The 15,047-nt window shown below is 42.0% G+C and overlaps 1 protein-coding gene across 3 annotated transcripts in view; it reads right to left on the reverse strand.

Moving 5' to 3' along the window:
• The window catches only part of ATP8B1 (ATPase phospholipid transporting 8B1), a 97,911-nt gene that overhangs the window by 23,508 nt on the left and 59,356 nt on the right, over positions 1-15,047 (reverse strand). For all 3 annotated transcript variants that reach the window (XM_034442475.3, XM_087885590.1, XM_034442478.3), the window contains 7 exons: positions 13,709-13,752; positions 11,856-12,012; positions 9,050-9,238; positions 7,233-7,345; positions 4,181-4,345; positions 409-520; positions 167-242 (listed from right to left, as the gene is read on the reverse strand). In XM_034442475.3, the coding sequence (XP_034298366.2) occupies positions 167-242; positions 409-520; positions 4,181-4,345; positions 7,233-7,345; positions 9,050-9,238; positions 11,856-12,012; positions 13,709-13,752 (856 nt within the window). The remainder of the gene's footprint in view (positions 1-166; positions 243-408; positions 521-4,180; positions 4,346-7,232; positions 7,346-9,049; positions 9,239-11,855; positions 12,013-13,708; positions 13,753-15,047) is intronic.

Genomic DNA, 15,047 nt, shown 5'->3' on the forward strand with positions numbered 1-15,047 from the left:
CAAAGATACAGCACACATCTGCCACTTCTCAAAGCTGTTACACATTTGCAGCAAATGCACAAGGGTTCTATGATCGCACCCTGGGGAGTCCAAAGCACTTATTAGAATCAAATCCAAAACATTCAGATCGCTTTTAATATAATCTCTTGCATTAAAATGGATTTACCTGATGTCTTCTCCATAGTGGATATTAGTTTCATCTGTTAAGAGTTCACAGGAAAAACCAATATTTTCAGCAGTTTCTGTAAGAGGAGAATGCCAGGACACAGTTTATTTTCTCATTTTTCCCATGCATGCAGGTGAACATGTTCAGTTATCAATTTAAACAAGTAGAAACTTTAGAATTATTTGCTGCCCGTAGGTAATTTACCTTGCGGAAAATAAACAGCAACTGATGGTACAAATTACCTTTTTTGTCACCTGTCAAAACCCAGATCTTAATATCTGCTTTTGCCAATTTGGAGATGGTTTCTGGCACCCCGTCTTGTAACTTGTCTTCTATTGCGGTGGCACCTAAAAGCTGCAGATTAAGAAAGGATGAATTTTATTTAATATGGATACAGTATGTACATTTTAGCTATTAATGGTTTATCACTCACACAAACTATCAAAATATTAAAAGTGGCTATCCTAACATTCCATGAGAAAAGCTAGGATAGGATATAACCATGGTTTTTAGTGTACCTAGATAATATTTAGCTATTATTTATATCCCACCCTATGTTTTGATGCTCAAGTTGTCTTACATGGGGGTATCTCTAATTTTATCTCCAGAAATAGGATGGATTGAAAGAAAGGTGATTGGCCTTAATGAGATCTCCAGCTGAAGGGGAATGCTAGCAATAACATTTAGGCTGTTACACTAGCCCATAGTGTTTTACAGGACTCTCTGGGTAATTTACAATGTACAAACATTATTTGCACATTGCCCCAACAATCTATGTCCTCATTTTACTGATCTCAGAAGGATGGAAGGCTGAGTCAACCTTGAACCAGTGGTGGGTTGCTCCCGGTTTGGTCCAGTTCTTGCGAACCGGTAGTAAAAGTGGCAGGAGGCTCCGTCCACCACCCGGACATCATCATGGATGATTTGCGCATGTGCAGAAGCTTCTGCGCATGTGCTTGGGCGCTCCCATTGCGAACCAGTAGTAAAGGTAATTCCAGGCTGTGGGCAGAGTTTGCCTGCAATACCACATTCTAACCACTGTGCCATCAGGGCTCCTAACCCAAATTTTCACCATTACACCATACTAGGAAGTCCCCCCTTCCCAGATTAAAATATTCTTTATTCTTAATATTAAGAGAGGCAGGATAGAATATTTCAAAGGAGAAATGGAGGAACATGTTCTTAAAGGCAGAAAGCAGTCCCACTCTTCCTGCATAGTAAACCAGTCTCCAGCAGATGTCTGACGTCTTTAGAGATGGATATTTTGTGCCCATTAAGTAATCCAGGCCAGCCTATTCATAAACAAAACACCTTCAGCCCAGCTCCCCCAGAAGGGATTCAAAGTAGAAAAACAAAGACTCCTAAAATCTACAACCCCCACCCAAATTCTAAGAACAGGACATGACCTCAAAGACATAATAGGATTAACCCATCACCATTAGAATAGCAAAAGGCATAATAAAAATAAAAGGCACAAGGCTTACTACATTGCACAACCTCCTGGAGCATCTCAATCAGAACCCTATAAAAATCCATCCAGTCACTCAGCCATTTGGTCAGCCACCCTAGAAACATGCTTCTGTGACTGAAGTTTCTGGCAACCAAATAAACAGAGACTTTCTTTCCAACCAGATAGCCTCCATTTTATTTCCAGCATCTTTCTCCTGGCTTGGAACCGGACTGGATTTTTCTTCCTACACTACATTCTTCTTTTATCCCAACCAAACACCATCCAATTACAATCCCATGAGTTAGGTTACCCTGAGAGAAAGAGAGATCAGCTATCTTAGCATCATCAAATGACATTCATGTTTACATGTGGATCTGAATCCAGGTTTCTCCAATTCGTAGTTTGACATTCTAAATAGGACACTACCTCTAGCTTTCATTACCAAAATATGGAGGAACTAAAGGAAAATCAACATCTCACTTGTATTTTTTTTCCTTTCTGGACTGCAGGTTCTGTATGGGCCATAGTTGGCAATCTTAGGGCTCAGGTTATACATTACATTTATACATTTTTTTCTAGGTCAGGTTCCCCACTCCCTCAAATATGTTAAGACTTCATCACACAGAATCCTTAATCTTCATCTACGCAAGCTGAGAATTTACTGGAGAAAACACGCTGGGGAAAGTTGCTTTAGCTAGAAGGATAAAATTCCTCAATGAAAATATGTAAATTATTGGAAACTATTTTAGGGGCATAAGGCTAACTTTGGATTTGTTCTATATCCAATCTTTCAATTTATTATTAAAGAATTATATCTTCATTTGATCTATACTTCCTGTTTTTGTTTAACGTGCTGCTTATGGTTTGCAATTTCAGCAGTGATTAAACACATATAAACCAGAATGGGATATCTGGGTTTTTATGAAGTTTGAGAGTAGGTAGCGGCAGATATTTCTCTCTCCTAGAGCACAAAGAAAAAAAATATCTGCTGTGAACTCTGTGTGGCATCAGGAAGGGCATCCAGCCAGTAAACACTGAGCTCCACCCAGTTGCCCCAACTTTACCTCAAATTAAGGGATTACATAATCCCTTAATTTGAGGGATTATGAGTCATAAAAATGGAGGGGTTTTTTTTACAGAGAAAAAATATGAAATATTCTACAATATTATTATGACGTATTGTGTCTAAGAAGCAGGAGGTGGTGTGATGGACTAAAGTGAAATGGCAGTTTCCCAGGAAGGAGGACATTTCAAGGAGTGGTTGAGAAAAGGGGCAGCCCAGTCCAGAGCTGAATAGGAGGCAGAGGAAGAAAGTTGGGATGGCCACTCCCTAGAGCAGAGGTCACCAACCTTTCGGACCTCAGGGACCACTAAATTCATAATTTTAAATCCCACAGACCACTAATATGATCCGCCTAATGACCAGCTGGGCGGGCATGGCTAGGTGGTCATGGATGGGCGTGGCCAACTCGATGTCACTCACGTCAAGGGGCGCCTCACCGGCCTCTACTTGCCCCTCCCCTCCTCCCCGTCCAGGTTCCTTAGGGCCCCAACAGGAAGCAGTTGTTGGAGATAAGCAGCCATCATGAGAAAGAGTTGGCAAAACAGTTGGCTCAGTTCAAATTGGATCTGACCAAGAAGGAGTCTCAGCAGAAGCACCTCACTGAGGACTACGAGCATAGGCTTTCCAAGCAAAGGGAAGACCTGTGGGAATGCAAGGCCAGGTACCGGCACCTGGAGGCTCAGTGGGCTGAGATGGTCAGCCAGTTCCAGGCCATGATGCAGTCCCACTGGAACAAGGCCCTCCAGTTCTTCATCACCAGCGGCACTTCTCTCCAGCCTTCGCCCAAAGCCCCACACCAGGAGGCTGAAGCAGACCCCAAGTAGGAATTTCTGTCCCCCTCCGACCCTCACAAAAAGACCTCGAAGGGGGAGGCTCTCTGCAGCAACACAAATGTTCATTGCACATATCCGGCCCAGGGGGCGTAGTTTGAGGACCCTTGATTTAGTGCAATATAAAAAAATGCAAATATTTTTTCTGCAGACCACCAAATTTTTCTTGTGGACCACCAGTGGTCCACAGACCACCAGTTGGTGACCGCTGCCCTAGAGAATCTCTGGGGGGGGGAGGGAAGCAATAAAGATTTTGGCTGGCAAGATTCTGTCTATATGCTGTGAGCAAATAAAGAACTGAACTTTGACTGAATTGTTCCAAGTTGTTCTTGGGTTGGGCCTGAGAGTTATAATCCTTAATACCGTAGTATACTGGAACGTATTAGTTTTTAAAAATGCCTCAGATCCATCGTTTACACACCTGTGTTTTATTATTCATACCTTATTTCCTGTTTTCATGCATCTTTTATTATATTTCTCTTACTTATATTATCTTTACTGATATGTTTTCCAAATAATAAAAAAGCAATAAAAAAGAATATATGTGCCTTTATAACTATTGTTTGGACTGGAAAATCAAGGTGAAAAAATATAAATGGGATAGAACATTTGTAAGGTCAAATGGAAGATCAAAGAATAAAACTCCTATCTCAGTTCCCCATCAGACTTACAATTAGATTTCGCTCAATTTCTTCATACACTTTGTCAAGAGCTGCCTCACGGTTTCTTAAGGCCAGAGAAGCTGCCATGAACTTCTTCTCCCATGCTTCATATTCATAATGGCTAATTTCCTTGTAGCAAAGGCACAACGTTCGAAGGGTTTCGTTTGCAAACATCTGTCAAAGAGAGAAAAACAATGGTTGAAAGAACATATTTGTTTCTAATCTGAACAGATTCTCCTATGAATTTTCATTCTTCCTAATCATCATCGTTATTATTTATCAAACTTATATGCTGTTCAACTCTTAAGAAATCTGGCAGGTCACAACAATCAAAACGAAGAACTGCATATACCCGTGATGGCGAACCTATGGCACGCGTGCCACAGGTGGCATGCGGAGCCATATCGGTGGGCACGCGAGCTCAGCTTATTTTCAGACCTTCTGGGCCCACTGGAAGTAGGGAAACAGGCTGTTTCCGGCTTCTGGAGGACCTCGGGGGGGGGAGGCCCGTTTTTTGCTCTCCCCAGGCTCCAGAGCCTTTCTAGGAGCCTGGGGTGGGCGAAAACGGCCTTCCAGTCACGCCAGAAGTCAGCAAACAGGATGTTTCTGGCCTCCAGAGGGCCTCCAGGGGGATGGGGGAAGGCTGTTTTCACTCTCCTCAGGCTCCTAGAAAGGCTCTGGAGCCTGGGGAGGGCGAAAAATGGGCCCACCATGCCATCGCATGCCAAAAGCGGGGGGAGTGCAGAAGGGTCACGGGCGCATCATGAGGGAGCGGGGTGCAACAGAAACTTCTAGGTTAAGGGCACTCCTAGATAGAAGGCATTACAGTAGTCATGCCATGAGGTGAATAAGAAAGTCAGACATTTTCATTTGTATTAATACTGGATGCCTTCGGAAAGGAAAATAATGGAGGCGTATACAGGCAAATCAACTATGAAAAATTAAAAAATATATTAATGATGTTTAGTCTGGACCTATGGTATAAAATCGATACCAACAACTACAATAAAAAAGTAAGAACAAGAAACTCATCAAAACAGTGCAATTTCATGTTGGTACAAGAAAAACCCATTAGTGTTTTTTTGGGTTTTTTTTAGTTTTTATTATATTTGAATACCACCCTTCTCCTGAAGGACTCAGGGCGGTGAACAGCCATGATAAAACAACATACAAGACAAAATTTTAAAAACATATTAAAACAATTCAATCTTTGGCCAAAATTAAAACTTCCAATTAAAACCATTTTAAATCACTTTTAAAACCCAATTTAAAATCATTTATCCCATCAGACCGGCTTGCTGAAATAATAGGGTCTTCAGAGCACGACGGAAGGCACGGAGGTCAAGGATCCTTCGTATGTCCGGGGGCAATTCATTCCATAGGGCAGGAGCCCCCACAGAGAAGGCTCTCCCCCTGGGGGTCGCCAGTCAACATTGTTTGGCTGACAGCACCCTGAGGAGGCCCTCTCTGTGGGAGCGTGTCGGTCGGTGGGAGGAAAACGGTGGCAGAATGTGGTCCTGTAAGTAACCAGGTCCTAAGCCATGGAGTGCTTTAAAGGTGGTAACCAACACCTTGAAGCGCACCCGGAAGACCACCGGGAGCCAGTGCAGCTCGCGCAAGAGGCGTGTTACATGGGAGCGACGAGTCGCCCCCATTATCACTCGCGCGGCCACATTCTGGACCAGTTGGAGCCTCCGGGTGCTCCTCAATGGGAGCCCCATGTAGAGAGCATTACAATAGTCCAGACGGGAAATGACGAGGGCATGAGTGACTGTGCGCAAGGCGTCCCGATCCAGAAAGGGACGCAACTGGGAAATCAGGCAAACCTGATAAAAAGCCCCCCTGGCTACGGCCGTCATATTATCCTCTAAAGACAGCCGTGAGTCCAGGAGGATGCCCAAGTTGCGAGCCCTCTCTGAGGGGGTAAGATCTCATCCCCAATAGCCAACGATGGTGTTAGCTGGCTATATCGGGACATCAGAAACCACAGCCACTCAGTCTTGGAGGGGTTGAGTCTGAGCCTGTTCCTCCCCATCCAGATCCGCATGGCCTTCAGGCAACGGGACATCATGTCAAGGGCATCATTGGGTGGCCTGGGGTTGAAATGTACAACAGCGTGTCATTGGCATACAGTTGACACTTCACCCCAAAGCCACGGATGATCTCGCCCAGCGGCTTCACATAAATGTTAAACAGGAGGGGCGAGAGGACTGACCCTTGTGGCACCCCACAAGTGAGGAATCTCGGGGTCAACCTCTGTCCCTCCGTCAACACAGACTGTGTACGGTCAGAGAGGAAGGAGGAGAACCACCGTAACATGGTGCCCCCCACTTCCACCCCCTCTAGCCGACGCAGCACGATACCATGATCGATGCTATCAAAAGCCACTGAGAGATCTAGGAGGACCAGGACAGAGGAGCAACTCCTGTCCCGGGCCCTCCAGAGATCATCAACCAATGCGATCAATGCCGTTTCCGTGCTGTAACCCGCTCTGAAACCTGACTGGCACGGATCTAGATAGACAGCTTCATCCAGGAACCGAGGAAGCTGTCTCACCACCACACTCTCAACAACCTTCACGGTGAAGCGGAGGTTGGAGACAGGACGATAATTAGCTAATACAGCCGGGTCCAGGGAAGGCTTCTTGAGGGGCCTCACCACCGCCTCTTTCAGGGTGGATGGGAAGAAGCCCTCATTCAACGAAGCGTTGATAATCTCCTGAAACCAGCGTTGTGTAACCTGCCGGGAGGCCAGCACCAACCAGGAGGGACACGGGTCCAATAAACATGTGGTAGCGTTAAGCCTCCCCAGAATCCTGTCCACGTCCTCAGGAGTCACAGGGTCAAACTCCTCCCAGATAACATTGTCTTCAGGGGCCTGACTTTTAATATTGCAATTGTTGATTTGTTTTATTTATCAAATTTAACAAATTTAGGTACCATCCATCTCACTCTCAGATGTCTTTCTATTTCGGTCTCAGAAAAATGCTACTGTATACTGAAACAATTTTCAGTTTGTAACTAGTTTTAATGGTTATCCTGGTAAAGACATTCCAACTTACATTCAACGCATCTTCAGTATCTTGTTTGTTAGGATTTCTTGGATGCAGTCGTTCAAAAATCACTGTATCAGCTCCTTTGCAATAAAGTTTGATGGCCCCATTGGGATCCCTTGCTACAAAAAAGCAAACAGAAAGAATTGAAAAAGGAACCATTTCTTTACTGAAGCTAAGTTATTAAACAGATATATTTTACAGAAAATACATGCAGTCTTCCACTCGAGCATTGCCACACAGTAATCTTTGCAATACTCCAGAATAATATTCAGGATTTTACTATCATCATTAAGTGAACCAATTATTTTCTATCTAGCTGCAAGAAGAGTGACCTTTCAATTTGCAAATAATAAAGTCTTGCAGGGTTTCCATAGGCAGATGTTCTTCCTTCATTCTGTTCCAGAACTTCAAGTGTTCTGTTTACAGGTCCTTTAAGGGGAATAGTGGCTTGACAGCTTTGCAGAGACCACCACCAACACATTACAATGATCAGATTTTATTTTATTTTTTTGCATAAATTGTGCAAACATACACCACCTTACTGATTCCTCTTTAAAATGCAACCTGGATTGAGCTGGGCTGTTTGACTCTTTCAGATCATGGCAATTGTTCTCCATAGTAGCCTAAATGAAGGGAGTCGGGATAATACTGATCAGGTACATGTTGATCCCTTTTTATTAGAGGACCAATGGAGAAAAGATAATTTATTTCCTTTTTATATAGTATGCAGCAGGAGATGAGGCAATCGTTATTCTAGAGTGGAGAGCTGATTTATTGATAAATTCATTAAATTTATATGCTATCCATCTCACTCTGAAAAGTGAATGATTAGATGGTGCATTTCAAAATCATTGGAGAGATTGGTGAGTCAATCAGCAAAAAAAATATTTTGCAAAGTGCCCAAGTGACACTGCAAAGGGCACCAACAATTTGTAGGCAGAAAATGTTAATTATATTCATCTCCTTTAATTTCTCTATAGGTATCCAGAAGACATTATATGGAAGCAACATAACAGTATGTGGGAATGACCTTAGAAAATAGGGGGGACAGCTAGAAGAATGGTTGGATATAAGGCAGCGTAGCCCACAAATGGAGTATGGGCATAGCAGAAGGGGCCCTTGGACTATAAAAATGATGGAGTGAAATTTAATTTCAGACTTGCAAGATTCTGTTAAGATAAACTTACAATAAAATAGAATTGGTTCATCAGGCATGCTTCTTGCCTGGACTACCTTGCAAGGTTGGCATGTGGACAATGGAAGACCACAGTGAAAATACAGAAATTGGGGTCACCACCAATTCTTTAAAAAAATAGCTCTCAGTCCCTTAACTGATTCACAGAGCTCAATTTGATTAAGGTAAGTTACAGGGGTATTTTTTTCCTACTGTTTACAATCTTGGGAATAAAATTAAGTTGTTCCAAGTCCTTGGGATGTAAATAAATACAATCAAACTTTAGGGCAAAAGTGTAGAAGATGTTCATCTCACGTTGCCAAAGATTTTAACCCTAATAATGGTGAATTATATAGCTATAGTGATTTGTCCTTAGGGAACTCTGTCATCTATTTGGCTTAGCACATGAAGAGCAAGAGGCATAGTCTGCTAAACTGATACCATCTTCATGGTCCCAAGGTTAGGTAACATGGAATTTGATTGCATGGGAGAAGTAAGCTTAAAGCTAATATGACTGTTTGGTATGAAGTTATACTGGAACAGCATCTATTTTAATTATTTTCCTTTTAAAACCGACAAGCTGAGGCATTTTCTTCCTTAAATAGAACTCTGTGGTATTTCTAGAACTGGAAAAAAGCTGTTGACTTACTGATAACAGACATCCTTTTTCTGTCACTGTTGAAATCCAAAATGGCAAGCACATCATAGGTTTTCACAATTCCCATTTCGCTTATTGTAATGGTATTTTGCGTGCGTGAGATGAAAGCATAACCCAAGTTTCTGGCTGCAGTCACCAATGCCTCTTCGTCTGGAGAAGCAGCATGATAGTTGAGCTCACCTTGATGAAAAAAAACCAAATAAGAAATCCTTACATTCTTTGGAAACTGATGCTGCAGTTAACAAATCTACCTCATTCCTAGTATTTATTTGTTGCATATATCAGGAGTGTCAAACTCAATTTCACTGAGGGCTGCATCAGGGTTGTGTTTGACCTTGAGGGCCAGGGTGGGCGTGGCTAGGGTAGGGGTGGCTAGCTCGCCATCACTCGTGTCAGGGGTGCCTGTGGTGGCCTAAGCGCTCTGCCAGTGAAAATGGGCTCCTGAGCTCCATTTTCGGCTCCAATGACTTCTTGCAACCCTCTGCCAGTGAAAACAGAGCTCGAGAGGGCCGCTCGTGGCCCTCACGAGCTCCATTTTTGCTGGCAGAGGCACGGAGGGCCAGTCCTTTGCTTGCAGGCCAAATCCAAGCAACTCTTGGGCAGGATCCAGCCCCCGGGCCTTGAGTTTGACACCCCCGGCATATATTCATTCTCTTACATATTCATCATCATCAGTCTTTGTTCCTGGAAACTCAAAGCGGCAAAAATAAAGTTGCCCTTTGTGTCATCTTCTCCAACAACTCTGTAATCTAGTATGAGTTAAGTCAGAGCAACAGCTCTCAAGTTAGGACTTGTACATGATTCTCCACAGTCCAAAACAGTATCTTAACTAGTGTATTACACCAGCTTTTTGCGGATTGGATCATTGTGCACATGTGGCTTTTCCATATTGGTAAAACAATATATAGGACCTTCTAGCATCACCTCTGAGCCTCAGATTTTAGCAGATTATAAGGCAAGATATTCTATCATCAGAATGTGGTTTGAACAACAATGGCGGCAAAAAGGACACAGGTAGTCCTCAACTTACAATCACAACCCAAAATTTATGTTGCTAAGTGAGACATTTGTTAAGGGAATTTTGCCCCATTTTACAACCTTTCTTGCCACATTTGATGAATGAATCACTGCAACTGTTAAGGTAGTAACACAACTATGAGGTGAATCACCACAGTTCTTAAGTTAGAAACGTGATTGTTAAGTGAATCTGGCTTCCCCAATGACTTTGCTTGTCAGAAGGTCACAAAAGGGGATTACATGATCCCAGGACAATGCAACCGTCGTAAATATGAACCAGTTGCCCAGCATCTGAATTTTGATCACGTGGCCATGGGGATAACTGCAAAAGTTGTAAATGTGAAAAATGGTCATAAGTCACTTTTTTTCAGTACCGTTGTAATTTTGAACAATTACTAAATGAACTGTTGTAAATTGAGGACTACCTGTATCTTCACTGCCATTAAACCAATCCTGAAGTTGGTTTAATAATCTGATTTATTCCAAACCTAATTAATGATTGTTTCTCATTCTGTTGAACTGCAAAATCATAGTTTATTAAAGACCTCATATAGAACTGAGAAGCAAGTAAAGCAGTGTTTCTCAACTGCTGGCTGGGGGATTCTGGGAGTTGAAGTCCACCCATCTTCAAGCTTCCAAGGTTGAGAAACACTGAAGTAAAGGATATTATGCAAGCAACCATGCTTCTGATTCAGTTGTTAACCAAGATAAATTTGTTTAATATGGACTAGAGTTTAGGAGGTGGAAAATTATGAGATAAGAGAATGCTTTGAGTACCAATGTCAGCAAAATGGTTTCTTAGCACTGCAAATATTGGCCAACAAATTATCATATGATAGTAATATTGTAACAGTAGGTCAGATGTTCCTTTTTATTTATTTATTTATTTATATGCCGCCCTTCTCCAGAGACTCAGGGCGGCTTACAGTGCGTTAAGCAATAGCCTTCATACTTTTGTATATTTATACAAAGTCAGCTTATTGCCCCCACAAACTGGGTCCTCAAATAATATATGCTTTGGAAAAATAAAGGTATAAGAGATTTTGAAAATTAAACCCAGTCACAAATATGAAGTGGGTAGCTGCTCAAAATGAATAAACAAATAAGATTTTTTGACAGTGTACAGTGCATATTAAATACCATGTATTTGATAAGACCATCTCATTGTCTTTTTGGGCCCCAAAATAAGCACTAGGGCTTATTTTCTGGGGTGCCTCCCCCCATGTATGGGAGGCCCACTACTTCTGCTTGCTCACGGTGGGGCAGGAGGCTGTGTGGCACACTAGTGCCGCCGCCACATGGTGGGGTGGTGGTGGTGGAGCTGCCCCATGTGCCCCGCACTGGTTTATCTCAGGGCCCCCACAGCCAGGCCATCCACCCCCCAACACCTGCCTCACCTCACCGCCACAGCACCAGCAGTCAAAGAAGCAGAAGTGGGCCAGCTGCCATGTGGGCTCCTGCTGCACATGGCTGCTGATGCTGCCGCTACGAGGCAGGTGTCGGGGCATGGATGGCCTGGCTGTGGAGGCTCTGAGGTAAGCTGGTGTGGGGCACATGGGGCAGCTCCACTCCCTTGTGGAGCTTGTGGCCGCGACACAGCAAGCAACCAGAGGGAAAGGATGGGTGGCCGGCTGTGCAGGCTCTTAAGTAGGGCTTATTTTGGGGTAGGGCTTATATTAGGCACATGCGTAAAAACATGCTAGGTCTTATTTTCAGGATAGATCTTATTTTGGTGGAAATTGGGGTAGGAGTATATCAGATCATGCCAGGTAGCACTTACCATCAGTAGTATCTACCATCACAGTATGACAAATTGCCAGAAGGAGGAAGAATTGCTGAATTTCAGTTTCTTTCCCAGTTTTAATTTTTTCAATCAGGTAATGATCGTAAAAATTAAGTTTTCCATCTGCGTATATATTCCAGCTTAAATCAACTTGCTAAAAAAATAAAAAAATAAAATACAACATAGTAATTATAGGTATTATTTTAAATAATGACCAATCCCTTGATCTAATTCCCTAACAGAGCACCCATGGCACCGATCTTCCCATCTGCATGCTCATCAGCTACTATCTTTACTTCCCAGAATATTTAATTTTGAATATTAAGGGGTTTATATACACCACTGACTTAAAGGTAATGCCCATGTTGCCATAATGAAATACGGTGGGTGGGTGGGGGAATCCTGAGATAATAATACAGGTAGACCTCAATTTACAGCCACAATTGAATCCAAAATTTTCTGTTGCTAAGCAAGACAGTGGTTACGTGAGTTTTGCTCCATTTTATGCCTTTCCTACCACAGTTGTTAAGTAAATCTGGCTTCCCCATTGATTTTGCTTGTCAGATGATCGGAAAAGGTGATCACATGACCCTGGGACATTGCAACTATCATAAATACATGCCAATCATCATAAATATATGCCAAGTAGCCAAATTTCAATCATGTGACCCATTTTAAATTTGCCATATTCAATCCCACAAAGCTACCTATTGCAGGTAGCAAAATTATCATCCTCATCATCATCTATGGCTTCCTTAAATCCTTGTAAATAATTTTTGTCAGGGCTAGTTAGATGGTCCACCAAATTTGCATCACTTTACTCTATTTCCAGTTTTATTTTCAGTAATTTTAAGCACCTGTTGTCCTGACACTAGTCAGGACCAGGTTATGCAAGATGAGACAAACTGATTCTTTCCATTTTTGTAGCCGCCCATTTCCACTACTCTCCTTTAGACAATTTCACCGGCTCCAGAAAGGAGTGAAATTTGAAAAGAAAAAGGGAAAGAGAGAGAAAGACCAGGTTTTCTTCATAACTTGCATGAGGAATTTAATTCAGATTGATTCATCCAGTGCTTAAATTCTAAGCAAGTAAATAAGAAAACTGAGCAAGGAGATATATATTCCAAGCAAGGGTGAAATGCTACTGATTCACTCCGATTCAGGTGAACCAGTAATAAAAAAAATGCTTTAAAAAGTAAAAAAAGGTTCCAACAATCACAGCTGTGCCGCACGATCATCGGAATCTTTTTTTTACTTTTTTAAAGCATTTTTTTACTACCTATTCGCCCGAATAGTAAAGGAAAAAAAGGTTCCAATGACTGCGCAGCACAGCTGTGATCGTCAGAACCTTTTCTTTTACTTTTTTAAAGCATTCTTTTACTACCGGTTCGGGCGAATAGGTAGTAAAAAATGCTTTAAAAAAGTAAAAAAAAATAAATTGGCCACGCCCACCCAATCACATGACCTCCCCTTCAAGCGACACCCACCAAGCCACGCCCACAGAACTGGTAGCAACAAATTTTACATTTCACCACTGATTCCAAGGATTATCTAGTTGGTCCCTGGGATCATAAACATTGGCTCACAGACAATGGATCATCACCACTCAGTACCCAAAGTTCAAAAAGACACGTACTCCCGTGCAGTCCATGGTCTACCCAATTAGAAACAGCATAAGCCTACCCCTCTACCCCTTTCCTTGAAGTTGTAAGAGACATATGCAGGAGACAGACACTCTCTCCTGGAATTCCACCAAATTTGCAGAGAGCCACTTTGGATAGTGAGAAGCATATAAATTTAATAACTAAGTAAAAGTAAAAATAAAAAAATAGATAAATGGTTATGCTTACTTCTAAATGATTATGCTCTTCGCCTGTTTTATCCCTGCATTCTCCTGAAAAGCAAAATAAAATATCAACTCTGGTGCAAGCACTATCTTGTCTTATCAGAAGAACCTATCTTCTTCAACCCTGTCTTTCTAAGAGTACTGTAGGAAGTCAGAGCTGCATAGAAACAGACCCTGATGGGAATTTGCACAGCTGAGGCAAGATTATCAGCGATTTCATCTTCCAGCTGCCGCTCCATGTGGACATAGCCAAAAATATCTGGCAGATCAACCTAATCTTCTGCTGAGGGTTTCCAGGAGAAAGGGAAATTCTTGTTTGCACAATTACCGTCTGGTCTTGCCATACTGTAAATAATTACATTCATTTGCCTAATGTTTTATTACAGTCACTCAAAGCTATTTTATCTTTGTGGCAAGCAATCTTGTAAGTTGACTATACCAATCAGTGAAGGAATAGTTCATGGCATCATAAAGGTGGGGGGAGATATTGGGGTCTTTGAATTTTCCTTTCTGCTTATTGCAGGAATCCAAATATAAGCATCCCAAGCTGATGCTTCCACTTGAGCACTCAACAATCCAGTAAATAGGAGCCCACTGCCTTTTCCCTAAAATTCATTCGGAATCTGCCTTCTATTCCATATTATGCATTTTGGAGCAAGGGAGAACTCTTCTATGTGACATCTTTTCAGTGCTGCTAAATCTGTTCATCATAGTCTTTTACCACAGCTAACCATAAACAACTCCTTCAATTTCTCTTCATACCATCTTTCCCTAAAAATAAGACCAGGTCTTATCTTAATTTTTGCTCCAAAAGATGCATTAGGGCTTATTTTCCAGTTAGGTTTTATTTTCAAGGAAATACAGTACTAAATGCATCCGTCTGGCTGACAATCTTAACTGGGGCTTATTTTTGGAGTAGGGCTTATATTACGAGCATCCTGAAAAATATGCTAGAGCTTGTTTTTCCTCTTAGGTCTTATTTTGGGGGAAACACAATAGAGCTTGCTTTCTAAGCCCTGAACAATTATTCTCATTCTCAGAACCCATTCTCATTTGCTGAATACTACTTGAGGTGTAGCGTTTCAGTCTGCACACAGTGCTTGAGCTGGATTTTGACGGAAGCCAAGCAGAGGGAAATGAATAATTTAGAAATTATAATTTTGTGGATTTTATTCTAAAACTACATTGGCCCTTTTTGCGATCACATACTTCTGGCTCATACTTAACTTGAAATCGACTATTGCAACAATTTTTTTACAAGTATTAATTAACTAGATATCCCATACCTGTGTGATTTATTTTCTTTTCTAAGTAATTTTCTAAGTAATTTGCATTTGTCTATC

This window comes from Pantherophis guttatus, chromosome 2 (genome assembly GCF_059756535.1).
Source record: "Pantherophis guttatus breed Tessera chromosome 2, ASM5975653v1, whole genome shotgun sequence".
In the NCBI taxonomy this organism is placed as follows: Eukaryota; Metazoa; Chordata; class Lepidosauria; order Squamata; family Colubridae; genus Pantherophis; species Pantherophis guttatus.